Here is an 18700-nt window from a genome sequence, read left to right as displayed (position 1 = left end):
TTGGGTATAAGAAATAAAGCTTCTCTTTCTGTAGGTATTTTAATTATCGAACTACCCGGTTCCTGACTGAAGAGGGATTTTATAAATTCCATAACTGGTTTGATGACCGGGCCTGGTACCCTTTGGGGCGAATTATTGGAGGAACAATTTATCCAGGTACACTGGGGATCCCTAATATGTAATTTGCATGTTTCAGTTCAGAGTTCCTCTTTTACATTTTAATACATTTACTTCATGGGTTTTATTAATTTCATGGTGATTTTACAGTCCTAGATGTAGATTCCATACATACAAAGAGGATATTGGATATATGTGCTTTTGAAGAGTATGATTAAATTCTCAAGAGAAATGAATCTATTAGATCCCAATAAAGTAGTATTTCTGATTCTCAGGATCTCCCTAACCCAGTGATGGGCAAACTGCTATCCCCTGTAATGTTCTATCCGACCATGTGACATTATTCTCAATCTGACGACTACAATGAATAGGATACAGTATAATGAAACTTTGAAAGAGTTGCCTTAGAAACAGACTGACAGATGAGCATTTCCTTTCCTTTGCCCCCTCTTTAAAAAGTTTGCCCATCACTGCCTAACCAATCAGTTGATACTGACTGAACTCCCTTTTTCTTCCTTCTAACACCCTAACCAATTTGGACTGTCTAATGAAGTTTCTTCTGCTCATTACAGGTTTAATGATCACTTCTGCTACAATCTACCATGTGCTACATTTTTTCCACATCACTATTGACATTCGGAATGTCTGCGTTTTCCTGGCCCCTCTCTTCTCTTCCTTCACTACCATCGTTACATATCATCTTACCAAAGAGCTCAAGGTGAAGGATTAGGAGGTGGCAGGATTCTTGGGAATGATACTTAGTTTGTTTAGTAATAGCTGAAGTGAGAAAAGGGGCCTAATATTTGGAAACTGGGTTTGGTGAGTTCTTTCCTATTATTCCTTTGGATGTGCTGGTTCCCATCATTGGTGAGCCTGCATTCTTTTCTGTTAAACATAGAGGACATTTGGTCATTTATATGTAAAAATGTATATGCATATTTAAGTCTATGATTTCACCAGTATTGGAAACTTTGGGTGAGGCCCTTCCACTGCTGTTGTTGATCAGCACAGCCTGGTCTTAGAGTGACTGGCCTAGTTGGACCCTGAGTCTTCTTTGAAGTCTTCCCAAGTGGATTTTTTTCACTTGTTGGATAATTTGGTTGGCCTTTAGGACTGTTTGACACTTAATAGATGCTGAAATGTTTGTAGGTTGATTGATTTTATTTATAACTTTTTGTTTTCTCTGCTGAATCTCAGGCCATTAACCTCCCTTCTAGATTTTAACATTGCTGATAGTAGCTTCCTGGATTCTGTTCTTAATTTGCTCATTTGGTATTCTGCTCTACTGTCTTTCTGTAGAGCATGATTTTGAGGTAATAGTTGAGGAATAATAAATTCTAGCTCCTTCATTTTTCTAAATTAATACCTCTAGATAGTGTCTGGGAGGCCACTCAAAGGTCATCATCTGTTAAATCTCTTTGGTGTTCTGTCATCCTAGGAGATGTTGTTTCACATTCCTTCCGTTTAGGGAAATAAGACTATCCTGCCTCACTGTCTTTGTCCTAGGCCAAATCAACTCTAAGCTTCTTGGAGCACCTGTCCTGTATTTTTTGCAGTATAAACTATGAGTCCTACTCATCTGCTCTGAGCTAATTTACCTAATAATGAACCAATATATTAGAACCCAAACTATGTCCCATTTCTCCTTACTTTTTTACCTTTACTGTTGCCTCAGGCTTCCCCTCCCCTCAAAGTGCATTTAAAGATGTGTTTTTTTTTCCTACCCAAGTATATATTTTGGGGAATTTTTAAAAGCATTTTAAGTTTTTTAGCACAGGGATCATTTGGTGTCTTTATTTTAGGTGGGTTATGTAACCCATTTTGGATTGTTTTGTGATCCAAATGACTGCTCATCTCACTTCTCCTTCCTCTGTTGTCTGATGTTCACTATCATATGGCCTCTTTGTCCTCAGCATGTATGTCGACTGTTCCCACAGACTTAGAAAGTGGTTATGTAGTTAGCTTTGGATATGTCTGTTTATCTGATAAGTGCTTTTGAAACGGTTAGGAATACCTACTGGTTGTCTCTGGATCCAGCATAAGGGAGAATAGATTACCTAGCTCCCATACTCCACTTAACCAGTGGTATATTGGAGTTAATTTGGTGCTTCTATTCTGTTCTACCAGGATGCAGGTGCTGGACTCCTTGCTGCTGCCATGATTGCTGTGGTTCCTGGGTATATATCCCGGTCTGTGGCAGGTTCTTATGACAATGAAGGTAAAATTTAAAAAATGGTAAAGAAGTCTGCCTATCCTATTTCTTAATCATATTTTCAGGAAAAACAGTTAGATGTGGTTCCATGCCTATTAATTGAATTAGTAATTAATATAGTGTCTGGTAATGAGAGGAAATGAGAGAGAAGTTGGGGTCTGGGAGGCTACTCAGAGGTCATCATCTCTTAAATCTCCATAGTGTTCTATTATCCCAGGAGATATTTGTTAAACATTCCTCCCACTTAGGGAAATAAGACTAGCAATTATAATGCTCAGAGGATTTTGTAGCATCAGTTCCAAGGAATTAGCTCAAAGTTTATGAGAGTAACTAGCCAAAAAGTTCCATTTGAAAGGATTTGTTATCAGAGTTCTGATCTCATCTGTGTCTAGATAGATACTGGTTTCCTAAATGAGGATTATAGGTCTTGTTTTAGGGATTTGTTTTATGGAGTGTAGAATTTGTAAGGTGAGTACTATGTCCATTTCTTGAATGAACTGTGGTGTGTTTCTCTACAGGGATTGCCATCTTCTGTATGCTGCTCACCTACTATATGTGGATTAAGGCAGTAAAGACAGGCTCTACCTACTGGGCTGCCAAATGTGCTCTTGCCTATTTCTACATGGTAACCATTCATTCTTCTTTCTGCCTTGTTTAGGTGTGGGAAGGAGTATACTGGAAGCAGACACTAATAGGGATCAGATTGCTCTTATACCCTAAAGTGAATTAAGACTGAGGCAGATGCTATGGATTGTCTCTTTAGTTCCCATTAGGATCATGGTCTAATATAGGGGGGTGGATGCCAAGCCTGATAGCAAGTGAGTGTGGGTGGGAGGTCCTTTTAAAAAAAAATACCTTCACATCTGGTACTGCACTATAGATCCTGGTGACACTTGTTGCTTGATTAGCTTATTTCTTTTCCTCTTTTATTTTACATTTTTCCTTACCCACTCTACTTTTTCTATTCAAGCATATATGCATGCAGTCTGTCTTCCACTCTTATACCTTTCCCTTACATCCCTAGGGCCTCCATGTGACCTGAGAGTAGGCAGCATCTGGGCTGGCACTGAGGGTGAGGTACAGGCCATAGAATTGAACAGTTACTATTGTTGTTTACTCCCTTTTCCCTTCTACCTTTTGTTTTTCTTGGGGGCTCTGTGGGATGGGTGGGAATAGTTGAAGAGCATGGCCTTGTCTTTAGTAACCTCAGAAGAGCATGGGGGTGGTTAATAGTAATAGATAAGGATTTAGTATTCCTACCAATGAATTCAGCCATCATTTAAAGTAATTAATCTCCTTGGAAGAAAGGTAATAGTTACTACAAAGAGAAATTCTTTTCAAAAGCAGTCACTTGGATTGTGAATCAAGAGAAGATACTTAAAAAAATTGTCTTTTTCTATCCTTGCTCAGGTCTCCTCATGGGGAGGTTATGTGTTTCTGATTAACTTGATCCCTCTTCACGTACTGGTGCTGATGCTGACAGGGCGATTCTCCCACCGGATCTATGTGGCTTACTGTACTGTTTACTGCCTGGGGACCATCCTTTCTATGCAGATCTCCTTTGTTGGCTTCCAGGTGAGCCTTAGGCTATGTGGAAATATCAGCCCTTTAACCTTTTCCTAAATTAGCACTGACTGATCTAAAATCTAACTTAGTTTGTAATGATGGGAGTAGAGCAATAGTTGTGTAATTCTGGGTTGTGGGGTCAGCTTTATTACCTCCTGGAATCCCTCTTTACATGCTAAGGTTTTAAGGAAGTTTGTTGATGGTGTCTTTTCTCTATCACCTTCATTGGGTTAGTTTAGCCTAAATTTGGCTGGGGATAGGTTTTGAAGAGAGATGAGTTGAAAGGAATAAAAAAATTATCCTTCCCTTGTTAGCCAATAAGAGACCAAAGGCAAAGTCCTCCAGTGAGTGTACAGGGCTCATCCTTGGTAATTTTCAACTGCAAAGACAAACAGAAACTTTCTGAGTGGTTTCCTATCTAAGCTATTTCAGAGACTTTAAGATGGATGGGGCCCTGTTCTGGAGTGGTCACTCTAGGTTACCTTGGAGGTTAGTCTACCCATATGCTTACCCCTCTGGATTGAGTTTGATCTTGGTATAGACTGAAACTCTGGGGCTATATCATCTATCCCTTATGCCTTGGATACAATTCATAGTGCTTCTTCCTCACAGCCTGTCCTATCATCAGAGCACATGGCAGCCTTTGGGGTCTTTGGTCTGTGCCAGATCCACGCCTTTGTGGACTACCTGCGTAGCAAGCTGAATCCTCAACAATTTGAAGTCCTCTTCCGAAGTGTTATCTCCTTGGTGGGTTTCGTCCTGCTCACTCTGGGAGCTGTCCTCATGCTGACAGGTAGGGGGGACCTCTGACCATAGAAAGGCAAAGCTCTCTGTTTTACTCAGTGGCAAATTTACCTCTAGGCACAGAAGTGTAATAAGCTTCAAGGAGTTTGGATATTGGAGAGTACTCTTCCTTGTCCTAAGGAGATTCACTCCACATATCTTGTCCCTTTTCCCCTACTCTCTGCTTATGTTTTATTTGAGATTGTTTTGAATACTTACTCTGATTTGGTTCCCAAAATACCAAAATCTTCTGAGTCCAGCCTCTTCTATTGTCTGAGGATTGAGTATATCTTGAGAATGTCCTGTCAAGCTCACTTCTGACTTCAAGAAAATTATAGCTGGATAATCAAGTGACAACCTAGTCTGCCTTGCTAATATTTCCCCTCTTATCTTTTCTTTGTCCATTTTCAATGGTTTGTGGAGGAGTATGAATCTTTGCCTTTTCTGTTATACCCCTACCTACATACTGGGATATCTTTCTCTTATTCATGTGTAAGTAGAGCCTCTATATTGGGGAAGACCAGTTGTTTTACTCAGCATTTCCAATTCTCTATTTGTTTTGGAGTCTATATATATACTCCCAAGATGGAGCCTGACCGAGCCCTATTTGCTGTTTTGTTCAAGGTAACTGAGCACAGTGGTCAGGTTTGTTCTTTTAGTGTTTCTTCAAAGTCTAGGATTACTCTGGCCCCCAAATTTAGGAAGGTGATATTCCAGGTAAATGGAAATGCCCTTGTTCCATTTTCCTCAGCAAAAATTCATTGTTTTTTTCTGTTCTCTGTGCACGTTGACAGAAGCATTCTCACTTTGGTCTAAAATGGAGAGAAGAGAGTGAAAACTTCAAAGCAAAATATGAGAAACTGATAGAATTTTTATCTGATAACTTAATTTGAGGTATTGAATGGCTCTTGAGAATATCTTCTTGGATGAGAAAATGAATAAGGTTGGGTTGAATTAGATATTTGCTGTCTTAAGAGTTTCTGTGAAATATGAATTTTTCTCTTTTTTCTACCAGGAAAAATTTCTCCCTGGACGGGTCGTTTCTACTCTCTGCTGGATCCTTCTTATGCTAAGAACAACATCCCTATCATTGCCTCTGTGTCTGAGCATCAACCTACCACTTGGTCCTCTTACTATTTTGACCTTCAGCTCTTAGTCTTCATGTTCCCAGGTCTGTTTACCTTGAAATCTCTGATTTGTCCTCTTTGGCAGAAATTATTACAAGAAATTAAACCTATAAACTTCCCAACAGACGCACTATTTCTTTTCCTTATGTTGCATAGAGAATTGCTAAAAATATTTCTTACATATTTGAAGGAGAAAAGAAATAAAGAAGAGAGAGAAAAGGAGGGGTTGGGAATGACACTAGCAAGCTTGTTGGGACAGGTATCCAACAAAACATTTAATTCTTATTCTTGTTCTGCAAGGCTCTGTAGAAGGTATCTTTTCTTGCTTTTTCTCAAAATTCATTTTGTTTAAGAACATTGTCACAATTTCATACTCCTGTCTAAAAGAGCTTTCACAAGGAAGTTGGTCATTTGTCAAGTTGCCTTCTATACAAATAACTTTGGAAACCCTAGTTTTAGTGATAGTGATGGAGAACCTTTTAGAGGGGCAGGTGATGTCCTCAGGTGTGCGTGGAGAGGGGGAGGGGAGCAGCCTGGCCTGGAGTCCTTCTGGCTTTCTAGTAATTCTGCTAAACTCTGTGCTAAGTGTTCCCTCTGGCAATGTGCCTTTGGTTTGCCACCACAGCCCTAGTATGCTATCTTTAAGGTGGAACTTAATGTTCTTTTCCTCTCTAGAGGTACATTTTGAGTTTTTTTTTTTCCACAGTGGATATGACATTTATTTCCTTCCCTCTTTTGCAGTTGGTCTCTATTACTGCTTTAGCAACTTGTCTGATGCCCGGATCTTTATCATCATGTATGGTGTGACCAGCATGTACTTTTCAGCTGTCATGGTGAGAAATATCCTCTGTGCCTTTTCCCCCATTTCCTCAATGTTTTTCATCCTGCTTAGTGAGATTCAAAGTATTTAGAGATTTTTGGCAGATAGAAGTGAGTGTCTTATTTTGAGATTTTGAAGGTCTTAGCTTTAAAGCTCTTTAGGGAAGATAAAGTCCTACTGGTATTGCCCCTGTCTATAAATGGTTCTATAGGCACCAACATATTCCAGTGATCCCATTTAACTTTCTTGGATTCATGATTCAATTCAACATGTATGTGTTAATCTCCTACTATCTGCAAAGCATTGTGTTAGGCATTAAGGATACAAGAACAAAATAGTTTCTGCTCTCAGGAAGCTTATATTCTTTTAACAGGATGCAACATGAATTCAGAATGTAAATACAGTGATATACAGAATAATTTTGGCAGTAGTGACTTGAAATTGTGTGGAGAACTCATAGCTGGAGGAATAGAAAAGATATAGACTATGTGTTACCTGAGCTGAGTCTTGAAAGAAGTTGGGGATACTGACACAGGAATGAGGGTAGAGAATATGCCATTCATGGGCAATCTTTGTTAAAGGTTCAAAGATCAGGAGGGAATGTCACAGAGAAACAAAAAAGACCAGTTTGGCTAGAACATAAAATGCATGTGGGTAGAGGGGGGAAGTGGCACGGTGAAGTAAGTCTAGAAAGGTGAATTGGAGATAGACTGAAACATTTTCATTGCTAAACAAAAATGTTTGCACTAGATTCTATAGGCAGTAGGGAGTCATTTAGATTTTTTGTCAGGGATGAACTGTTCAGACTTGTGTTTTAGGAAGGTTGTTTTGGCAGCAGATGTGAAAGTGAATTGGATGCAGGGAGAGCACATAGGAATCTCTTGCAGATGTTTAGGATGGGAGTGATGTGAGTATACATTATGGGGGGTGGGTATGTAGCTATTTGACTAGAGATAAAAGGATAAATGTGAGCAACTGAATGGATGAGGGAAAGTAAAGAGTTGAATGAGGCCGAGGTAAATCTGGGTGATTAGGAGAATGTTTGTGCCCTTGACAGGGCAATTAAGAGGAAGAGGTAAGTGATTTTTGTTTTGGATATTCTAAGTTTGAGATACTATTGGACATTTAATCAGATGAAGCTATTTAGCAGGTAGTTGTTGATGAAGAACTTAAGGGTTTGAGAGATGAGAGTTAGAAATTTAGGTTTGAAGGTTATCTGTGTAGAAATAATTGAACAATTAATAAAGAAGCATTTATTAAAGCACCTACTATGTACCATGCATTGTGCTAGGGATACAAATACAAAGAATAATTCCTGTTCCCAAGGAGCTTAGGTTCTAATGGGGGAGACAACAAATACACATATAAGATTATAGAGAGTTTGGAGAGAGAAGAGGGCCCACAACAAAGCCCAGGAGAATACTCTTACTTAGGGGACAAAAGAAGATCCTACAAAGACTGAGAATAAGAGTCATCAGACAGGTAGGAAGAGAACCCTGAAAGAAGAGTATCATGAAAGTGGAGGGAGAAGAGATTATTGAAATGGGGGTTAAGGGTGGTAAATAGTGTTCTGCACTATAGAGATATCAAGAATGATGAGGCCTGAGGAAAGGCTATTAGATTTAGCCACTAAGATTGATGGTAGTCTTGGTGGGAGCAGAGTTGGAAAATGAGTGGAGGTGAGAAAATAGAGGCAACAAGTGAAGACAGCTTTTCTTGGGAGTTTGGCTAAATTGTAAGATGATAAGTTGAGGGGATAGATGTCAATCCATCAGCAAGGATGTATCAAGCACTAACTCTGTTCCAGGCACTGTAGTAAGTGCTAAAAGTACAAATGGAATCCAAAAAACTCCTAAGGTCCTGCCATTAAGGAGCTTATATTCTAATGAGGGAAAATAACATAAAAGGGGAGTTAAGAAGTGAGAAATGGAGGTATGGGCAGGAAGGGTACCTGGGCAGGGATGTAGTGACTAAGGCTGGAGAATGAAGGATGACTGGTGAGATGAAGATTATGACTTCTTGTGTGTGACTAAGATGAATGAAAACCTGGGTTATATAAATACATTGGCACGGTTAATGAGTGATTGAGGTAACATAAGCATGTTTGTTAAATGAGGGCAAAAGTTGTATAGAGGAAGACTATCCAGTTGCTGAATTCCTTGAGAAAGAAGGGAGAATGCCTAGGAGCCAATTAATAAGAGTAAGGGTTTAGAGGAGGGAGTGGTGACTGAATGTTGACACATAGAGGGTCTAAAAAGGAAATTGAGCAATGAATATACCTATGCCTTCCTGGACCAGTGTATTGGGGAGCATAAGAGAAGAAAGGACATCTGTTACAGTGGCTCTAGGATGCAGTTACTGCATCCTAGAGAGAACTGGGTTTCTGTGAGTAAAAAAAAATGAAGGTGTGAAAAGAAGTAGTTTAATATGAAGAGAAATTTGTTAATGTAGGGGTTCCAGAAGAATAGAGACTCAAGAGATAGGGGGGTGGGGTAGGCTTGAGGGAGTGGTGACAGGAGAAAAAATTCTTGCCAATGATGCCTTCAGTTCCAAAGGATTTCAAACTGGAAGTGGGAATTTGCTGGCTATTAGACAGTTTTCTCAACATCCCTAAGAAGTGAAAACAGCTCTGCCCCAGGTCTTAGGTTGGTGGTAATGGAAGGTTATGGTATTACTAATTTTTATTATCCTTTTCCTAGTTCAATGATGGTGAAAGGGTCGGTGTCTATGTTTTTTGTAGATTTTCTTCAAAAAGCTCACTTATATGATGTAGGGTGGCATGATGAGTTAGTTAATGTTAGTTAGTTACTTTCTTTCATAGATTTTTCCCCAACCTTGTGTCAAAGAATTAGGTTCTCTCCAAAGATTTCCTCTGTGAGGACATGATATTTCTGGGGATTTATGAAGATTAACTAATCACCTTAGTTTAACCCTGTTTATGTCAAGGGCACTATCCTTCTAGTCACTCAGGTTTGCAATCTTGGGGTCATTTTCTTTTTAAAAAAATGGTTATTGATGCCTTTTATTTTTATATCACATAGTTTCCCCTCTCTGTTTCTTCCCTCTCCCAGAGAATCATCTCTTAGGACAAATAATTTTTTAAAAGAAAAGCAAATCAGCAAAATTGATCCATACATTAAACAAAAAATCCTATGGTATATGTAATAGTCTACACATATGGACCTTGATCCCCCTCTCACCCACAGGGTGTGGGGGAAGTATCTTTTTCTGTCTCTTTTGTGGAGCCAAGCTTGTTTTCTGAAATTTTGTTACATTCATTTTTATATGCTTTGTGGTAAATAACAACAGTTTTTTCCATTTACATTGTAGTCATTGTATATATTATTTTCTTGGTTCTGCTTGCTTCACTTTGTAGCAATTCATATAGACTTTCTATGCTTCTTTGCATTCATTATATCTATCATTTCTTATGGCACAATTAGTTATACTTTGTTACATTCACGTACCACAATTTGTTTAGCTATCTCCCCACACCCCAAGTGATAGTATACATCTACTTTGTATCCAGTTCTTTACTCCCTCTAAAAATGCTGCTATAAATATTTTGGTGTATATGGAACCTCTCTCTCTGGGTCAAAGAGTTGAACTGTTTTAGCCACTTTATTTGCATAATTCCAAATTGCTTTTCAGATTGCTTGTACTAATTCATAGCTCCACCAACAGGATGTTAGTTTGCCAGTCTTTCTTTATTCCTCCAACATTGACCATAATTCTTGTTTGTAATTTTTGCCAATTTGCTGTGGTTTAAGGGATGCAGTGAAACCATAGGGCTGTTTTGATGTGCAATTTCTCTTATTATTAATGACTTAGAGCATTCTTTCATATGGTTGTTAATAGTTTACAATTCTTTTTAGAATATTTGTTTGCATTCTTTGACCACTTATCTTTTGGGGAATTTCTTTTGGTCTTAAGTATATCTGCTTATTAGCTATATATTTTGGATACCAAATTCTTATCTCAGAGTCATTCTTAATTCCTTATTAACCCTCACGCCACATATAAGGTTAGCCAAGTCTTGTTAATATTACCTCACGGCATCTTTCACATTTGACCACTTCTTTTCACTCAGATAGCCAATCCACTCCAGTTCAGACTCTCATTACCTCTCACCTGGACTCTTGTAATAGCCTTTAAAAAAACCCAAAACCTTACCTTCTGTCTTAGAATCAATACTGTTATTATTTCTAAGGCAGTAGAGTGGCAAGGGCTAGGGAATACAGGTTAAGTGACTTGTCCAGGGTTACACAGCTAGGAAGTGTCTGAAGCCACATTTGAACCCAGAATCTCTTGTCTCTACGCCTGGCTCTCAATTCACTGAGCCACCTAGCTGTTCCCTGTAAAAGCCTTTTAATATCTCCCTGCTTCAATATTTTCCTCTCACCTGTCTTTGCTTCACTCTGCTGCCAAGTTGATGTTCTTAAAAGACAGGCTGACCTCTTTACTCCCTTGAACAAAAAACTGCAGTGACTTCCTTTTGCTTCTGGGATCAAATATACATTCTTTTTTTTTGGCATCTAAAGTCCTTCACGACCGTGTTTCGTTGTACCTTTCCAAACTTATACATTACTCCCCTTCATTTACTTGATGGTTCAGCCAGATTGAACTTGCTGTTCCCTCACGCATGATATTCTTTCTCTTTATCATTTCTGTTTTTAAACTGATTGTCCCCCAAGCCTAGAATGCACTTCTTTCTCACTTCTGCCTCTATATAGAACCTATAGCTTCCTTCAAAGGTCTGAGATCCTTAATGATTTCCTCTGCCCTCCATCCTCAACACACACACCTCAGCTGCTAGTGCCTCTCAGCTGAAATTAACTTGTATTTCCTTTGGCATATGATATATTTTGTATATACTTACATGTATATGTGTTATTTCTCCTAATGAAATGTTAGTCCCTTGAAAGTAGAGACTTTTTCATTTTTGTCTTTCTATTCCTAGCTTTTGTAGCATTTGGCATAGAGTAAGCATTTAATAAATAATTGTTAATGATTGATTTGTGTTAGATTGTTTATAGATTTATAGAATTATGAGAGAGCTCGAGAAAGAATTTTACATACCTGTGGAGGTGATGTGTTATCAATTATGCTTCCTTTCTCCTTTCTCCTTTCTAGGTACGTCTGATGCTAGTTCTCGCCCCAGTGATGTGCATTCTTTCTGGAATTGGGGTCTCCCAGGTCCTCTCTACCTACATGAAAAACCTGGATATTAGTCGCCCAGATAAGAAGAATAAGAAGCAACAGGACTCTACCTATCCTATCAAGAATGAGGTAAGCATTGACTAGTGAGTAGAATGTGTTGGAATTGGTTAATTGTTGCTTTTAGGTAGCATAGGACCACTTTATCAATGGCATAATTGTTAGCTGGTAGGAATCATAGAAAGATAATATAATAGATGCTTGCCAGTCTTTATCAGCAGTCTCTCTAGTTCTAAGTGTATTTATAAAACCCTCCATAATTTGATTTCTTATTGTTATGGTAATTAAAGCACTATATAAATGAGCTGTTTTCATTTTTATCATAGATAGAATTAAGAAGCTGTTGCTTCTATTTTTTGTCTTCCAGAGTTGTATAGATGGAATTTATTTAAAAATTTAAAAACATTTTTATTGCTGTCTTTTAGATGACTTACATTTTCTAATATACTCTTCCCCCAACTCCCAGTGAGCCATCCTTTATAATAAAGAATAAAAGAAGTGATCAAAAAAACCCATTTTAATAATATCAGCTCTCCTAGAATACTAACATTATATGCAGTATCCCACACCCATATTCTTCCACCTCCACAAAGTTCAAGGAAAGTTGCCTTCTCCTATCTCTTCTTTGGGGCTAAGCTTTGTTACTATGATTTCAAAGTGTTCAATATTGATTGTTGTCTAGTTGTTGATATTTCATTTGAATTGTTGTGTATGTTGTTTTCTTGATGCTGCTTATTTCAGTTTGTATAAATGTACATTGGTTTTTCTGTGCTTCTGTGTATTCTTAATATTAATTTTTTACAGTAAACAGTAATATTCCATTATATTCATGGAACCACATTTTGTTTAGCCATTTTTCATTTGAAGAGGATCTGCTTTATTTCTAGTGCTTTACTAATACAAAAAAGACCTTATAAATATCAAAATATATCAGTATTTTCTTTTTGTCACTGACCTTTTCTGGAGTAGATGCCTAGTGGTGGATCTCATAGTCAAAGAGTGTGAACATTTTAGTAACTTAGTATGATTTGAAATTACTTTCCAGAATAGTAGGACTAGTTTATATATCTACCAACACTGAATTTGAATTTCTGTGCTTATCTTTTTACAATCTCTAGAACATTATTTTGGGGGTATTTCTATGGTAGCATTCATCTTTTTGGAATTTCCTCTCTGACATGCCAAGAGAGACACAGTTTTGTGTCCTTTGGGATTTATTTAATTAAGTTCTTGTTTTGGTTCATCTAGTATACATGTTTAATTGTGTAAGAGAAACTATGGTTTTTAGATTTGAAATTACTGTGATAAAGAACACAGTTTGAGAAATGAATCAGAAACTTGGGGTGATGTCTTTTATGGGACTTATTTCTTCCTTAGGTTGCAAGTGGGATGATCTTGGTCATGGCTTTTTTCCTCATCACCTATACTTTCCATTCAACATGGGTCACCAGTGAAGCCTACTCTTCTCCCTCTATTGTGCTTTCTGCCCGAGGTGGAGATGGAAGCAGGATCATATTTGATGACTTCAGAGAAGCATACTACTGGCTTAGGCACAACACTCCAGAGGTAAAGAGAGTTAAACGGATGGGAAAGTTGGTTTGATGGTGAGGGTACCAATTTCCAGCTGCACTAAGTCCTGACTGAATACAATCTTAGATTCTTATGGTTGGAAGGACTTTAGAAGTCATTTACTATATAAGTTCTTAATCAGGAATCTACAGATTTATTATAAAAAATATTTTGATAATTGCAACCTTATTTATTTTATGTTATGCATTTAAGGGGGCAGCTGGGTGGCTCAGTGGATTGAGAGCCATTCCTTGAGACGTGAGGTCCTAGGTTCAAATCTGGCCTCAGACGCTTCCCAGCTGTGTGACCTTGGGCAAGTCACTTGACTACCATTGCCTAGCCCTTAGCACTCTTCTGCCTTGGAGCCAATACACAGTATTATGTGATCTAGCTGATCTAGCTCAATCCTATATTTTGTAGATTAAAAAAATTGAGTTGGTCATTGAGTTGAACTTGATACTGGTCATACTCTGAAATACCAAGTAAATGTAGAATTTAACTTTGCCCTTTGTTTAGTCTCTCCTACATACTTGCCTTTCCACTGTTTGACAACAGCATTCTTGTCCTTTCTAGTCTCTTTTCCCCAGTTCCCCAAATTTTTTCTTTTTTTTTAAAGTTTTTTATAACATTTTGTATCTTTTCCATCCAATTCCCACATTCTAATTTGAAATTGTAGGTGCTATATAGATGAAAGGAGCAGTTGTTATTTGTGTCCCTAACTTTTATCTCCCCAGTTTGTCAGGTTTTTGAGTGCAGGATCACATTTAATTATTAATTTTGTGTATTCTTAGCATCTAGCACAGTGCCTGACTTCAACTGAGCACTTGATAAATGTTTGATTTTCATATTCTTCATCCTTCCAACATTCAACTCCTGGCTGTCTTTCTCCTATGCATCATTCTTTTTGTAACAATGCTGTCATTGTTATTTATTCAGTAAATGATTTCCTTCTCATTTCCCTAGTAGAAAGTGAGTTTGGCTGTAGGTCTGAGGGAGATAGGATTTGAATTCATGGTTACATGAAAATGTTGAGTTAGTTATCCAAGGTTTATTTTAGGTCAGGAATACTATACTCTTATTAGACTAATTAATTGGATATCATTTTACTTTCATTTGTGGGTAAAAGATGCCTTCTTTCCTTTCACTTTCCTACATCCCTAACAACATACATGAAAGCAGGAACCTAGTTTCTAATGTTGCTCTTTACCATCTTTCCAGGATGCAAAGATCATGTCATGGTGGGATTATGGCTACCAGATCACAGCTATGGCAAATAGGACAATCCTAGTGGACAACAACACGTGGAACAATACTCACATTTCTCGAGTAGGCCAGGTAATTAGAGAGACTCTTCATGCATTCTGAATATGAGTCCTGGTAGGAAATATTTCTTAAGAGAAATCAGTATTTCTTTGAACTGAACTATCTCTTTATTCTTCTAGGCTATGGCATCTACAGAAGAGAAGGCCTATGAGATCATGAGAGAGCTTGATGTCAGTTATGTGCTGGTTATATTTGGTGGCCTCACTGGATATTCTTCTGATGGTAATGTCCTTGATAATCTTATGGATGATTTCACTGGGTGGACATAGTAAATAAATCCTAAATAGGACTTTTAAATTCAAGCTTCTCTTTTTTTGTCCCTCACTAATAATTCCTCTTGGCACTATCTTATTTAGAAAAAAGGCTGATCATTTGGAGCCAAAGGCTCACTCTACTTAGTGTTTGCTTCAGCATATAAAATAAATAACCAGTTGAGTATATAGTGAAACTGAAACCATGTGTTCAAATGGTGATTTTTTTTTTTAGGCCTGTCATACTAAAACTGACTACATAACTGATATTGGGAGCTCCATACTCCCAAATTATTCAGGTGCCTTATGGGATTGGAGTAAATGATTAGTTTTCTTTTACTCTAAACAGTAGTCTATTCTTTTTTATTTTATTTGTTTATTTGTTTGGTTTTTTTTTTAAACCCTTACCTTCCATCATGGAGTCAATACTGTGTATTAGCTCCAAGGCAGAAGAGTGGTAAGGGCTAGGCAATGGGGGTCAAGTGACTTGCCCAGGGTCACATAGCTAGGAAGTGTCTGAGGCCAGATTTGAACCTAGGACCTCCCATCTCTAGGTCTGGCTCTCAATCCACTGAGCCACCCAGCTGCCCCCAGTAGTCTCTATTCTTGACCATAGATTCTTGCCATTCTAGAGGGAGTTATGTCTGTCCCAATGGGCAACAACTGATGTATGTATTTGTATATCCCTTGTATTTGATGTCAAAGAGATTACATAGCTGCTGGGATAATTCTATTTTACTTAAACACACATTATCAGACATATTCTGTATTCTTAAGATAACATTATTGATGGTTCCTGCTTCCTAATGCAAGTGGCATTGACATAGAACACAAGATTAAACTTAGTGCTGGGAGGGTCTTAGAGATCAATTCATTGCCCTTCAGGTCTCATCTACTATATTAGGTGTGACTACATAGTAATGAGATTTTCTTTGGGGAGTGTATAGAAATAGAGGAAAGATCATCAAGGCAGGGAAGTGAAACAGCATGTTACAACTTGCAACAGTAATACTTAAGAACTTAAAGTAAGTCATTGTTGGATTTGCCTTTCCAAAAAGAAATACATATTTTTATATGTTTAAAATTAGTATCTCTCTTAATACAAAGGATATAAAAATATTTGCAGATAAGGCACTTAGCAAAATAAAAGAAAATCTGGAAATAGAAGATCAAGATCAAATTCCTTTAGCTGATACAAAAAAATTAGAGAAAGTGAGGAAAATGTGATATTGCAAGAAGCAGTCATCCTTATAGGAGTGACAAAAATGTTAAAAAGGTCAAAGGTTTGGTTTTCAAATGAATCATTAACAGTGAGAATGGTGGCTACAAAATTATCTTTAGTTAAAGGAGCAGACTTGTTTTGCAAGAAAATTTCCACAGATTGAGCTATGTATTTGTTCTGATGAATAGAAACAATGAAAATTTATCTTTCAAGGGAAGTTTGACATACTTAATGCTTTTTTGAGGAAAATAATAACTGGTGATGCAGTATGTCACAACATTATCCAAGAGTAAAGTGTCAAAGTCTGCAAGTGGAAAATTCCAATTTCCTGAGTCTAGTAGACTCAGGAAAGTGTCCATGTCAAATTCTTAGGGAGTTATAATGTAGATTTGTTTCTTTTATTTTATTGGTATTCATGTAGATTTTGTATCTTTGTGACCAGTTAAACTTATAATGTAGAAATTCTAAAGGATTTGAATGAGTTTATGTAGTGATAAAGAAAACAGTTTATAGGTCAGTGATAGAATTGTTCACCATAATAGTACTCCAGCTCGTGTTATGTTTTGTGAAATTTTTTGACTAAATATAACCATATCCCATTTGGTCCCTCACCTTATTCATCATCAGACTCAACATCACGTGATTTTTTTTTATTATTTTAGAAAATCAAATCCACTCTTGTGATTAAGATTTGGTACTACAAGGATTGCTCAAAAGAGGTGACAGTTTCTGTAGACACTTCCAAAAGAGGAATTCCAAAGATGTTTAGCATATTGGCAGCACCATTGGAATAAATGTAAAGCCTTCTAAGGAGATTTTTTTTAAAGGAAATAATAGTCATTCAAGTGTTTACATCTTGGTAGTTTGTCTAATTACTTGATAGTTATGCCTCTTATTATGAAATTATGTTTCTTAAATATCATTATCTTATCCTAAATATCCCTGCATCTATATTTTAAATATTCCTTTTAATGTCTGTTATGGAAAATATCAAACTTCTGCAAGCTCAATTCTCCCTCAATTTCATTATTGTTCATTTTCTATGAAATATATATTGTCTAGCTGGCCTGTAGGTCACACAACAAAATAAAAATGTGATCAGAGTCTAGATTCTCTGAGCAAATTGAAATAGTGTGATATGAGACCATATTTCACACTTTTCCTTTTTTTTAGACTACTGGAAGGTTCATCTTTGAGTAGTGGACTATCCTTTCCATTGTCCTTGATCCTCTCCACCCTCCCATCCCTAAAATACCTCAGGATTCTACATTGGGGACTACCAGACAGGTAGCCACAAACAACCCCAGTGTCCTATGGACTGCTAGTCTAATAATACCTAGAGAATGGGATTCAGTACTCTGGAATTCTCTTTATCCCTGACTACACAATCAGTACAGATTACGAATTTTATGCCTCACCAGAAATGGTGATGTAGACTTGAATGTTATATTGCCTACCTAAACGCATATGCATTCCTTAGGAAGCAGCACAATTCTTCTAATGTGCCAGTAGAGTGCTTCCAAACTAACCTTTTTGCCAAAATTAATCTTTAAATCCTGTGTTTTGGTGTGTTTGGCAAAGGGGACAACATTGAGGGTGATGAAATGGCCTCACTTGATAGGGTAAGAACTTGGGAATAGTTTCTGATGTATATACTTTGTCAGTGGTCCTCATACATGTATATTTTTGAAAGCAGTTTCAGGTTTTGTGGCTAACAAGGCAAAGATACAAGTAGCCAGTTATCTATCCTATATCTCCTGGGGGCCTATAGTTAGTTATTGTACCATTATGTGTTCTTCCTCAGTGTCAGTTTAAGGATGTCATGTTTGGGATTTGTTGTCTCACATGTGGTGGGGAAAGTCTTCTGTTAGAACAGTAAACATAGTGTCTTATCTCCCCCTTCCCTCCTCTACTGCTTGTTATACTGGTTAGAATTAGATAATTTGTCCCTGACAAGAAAAAATACCTTTTGATAACAAGAGGAAATTTCCTTGGAAATAGGGACACTTATGAGAATTTATTTGTCTAGTTTTGACATAAGTGTGAAAAAACTGGTTTCCTTATGTTTTGTAGACATTAACAAGTTTCTGTGGATGGTCCGGATTGGGGGAAGCACAGACACAGGCAAGCACATCAAGGAGCATGACTATTATACTCCGACTGGGGAGTTCCGTGTTGATCGAGAAGGTTCCCCAGTGCTCCTCAACTGTCTCATGTACAAGATGTGTTACTACCGCTTCGGACAGGTCTACACAGAAGCCAGTGAGTAAAAGGCAGTGTGGTAAATAAAGAATGGGAATGATGTGGGCTGGAATAGGACAAGGGCTACAACTTCTGAAGCCTGCTTCTTTGAGGGAAACTTGTTACAGCCATAAAATCATCTCTTAACTTTGCATATATTACTGCTATACCAGAAAAAAGTTCTCCATTGGGTTTAGGGGCTTAACCATTGAAATCTCTTCTACGGAAGGAAAACTTTGATGCTAAGAATGC

General features: G+C 37.6%; 1 protein-coding gene and 1 long non-coding RNA gene across 2 annotated transcripts in view; one reads left to right on the top strand and one right to left on the bottom strand.

The window, feature by feature from the left end:
- STT3A (STT3 oligosaccharyltransferase complex catalytic subunit A) overlaps window positions 1–18700 on the top strand; it is a 28869-nt gene that overhangs the window by 7026 nt on the left and 3143 nt on the right. The window contains exons 4-16 of the mRNA XM_044668351.1: window positions 35–156; window positions 690–835; window positions 2245–2335; window positions 2848–2954; window positions 3740–3904; window positions 4508–4688; window positions 5694–5849; window positions 6547–6638; window positions 11759–11914; window positions 13220–13408; window positions 14630–14746; window positions 14854–14956; window positions 18281–18469. Coding sequence (XP_044524286.1) covers window positions 35–156; window positions 690–835; window positions 2245–2335; window positions 2848–2954; window positions 3740–3904; window positions 4508–4688; window positions 5694–5849; window positions 6547–6638; window positions 11759–11914; window positions 13220–13408; window positions 14630–14746; window positions 14854–14956; window positions 18281–18469 — 1814 coding nt within the window. The remainder of the gene's footprint in view (window positions 1–34; window positions 157–689; window positions 836–2244; window positions 2336–2847; window positions 2955–3739; window positions 3905–4507; window positions 4689–5693; window positions 5850–6546; window positions 6639–11758; window positions 11915–13219; window positions 13409–14629; window positions 14747–14853; window positions 14957–18280; window positions 18470–18700) is intronic.
- Window positions 5408–18700, bottom strand: part of LOC123240643 — a 35220-nt gene continuing 21927 nt past the window's right edge. Inside the window, exons 2-3 of the long non-coding RNA XR_006505796.1 lie at window positions 11705–11832; window positions 5408–5490 (exon numbers count right to left, since the gene is read on the bottom strand). This is a non-coding gene — a long non-coding RNA (uncharacterized LOC123240643). The remainder of the gene's footprint in view (window positions 5491–11704; window positions 11833–18700) is intronic.

This window comes from Gracilinanus agilis, chromosome 3 (genome assembly GCF_016433145.1).
Source record: "Gracilinanus agilis isolate LMUSP501 chromosome 3, AgileGrace, whole genome shotgun sequence".
Classification (NCBI taxonomy): domain Eukaryota; kingdom Metazoa; phylum Chordata; class Mammalia; order Didelphimorphia; family Didelphidae; genus Gracilinanus; species Gracilinanus agilis.
The sequence above is the reverse complement of the archived record's forward strand: the minus strand, read 5'-3'. Positions and strand labels throughout refer to the sequence as shown.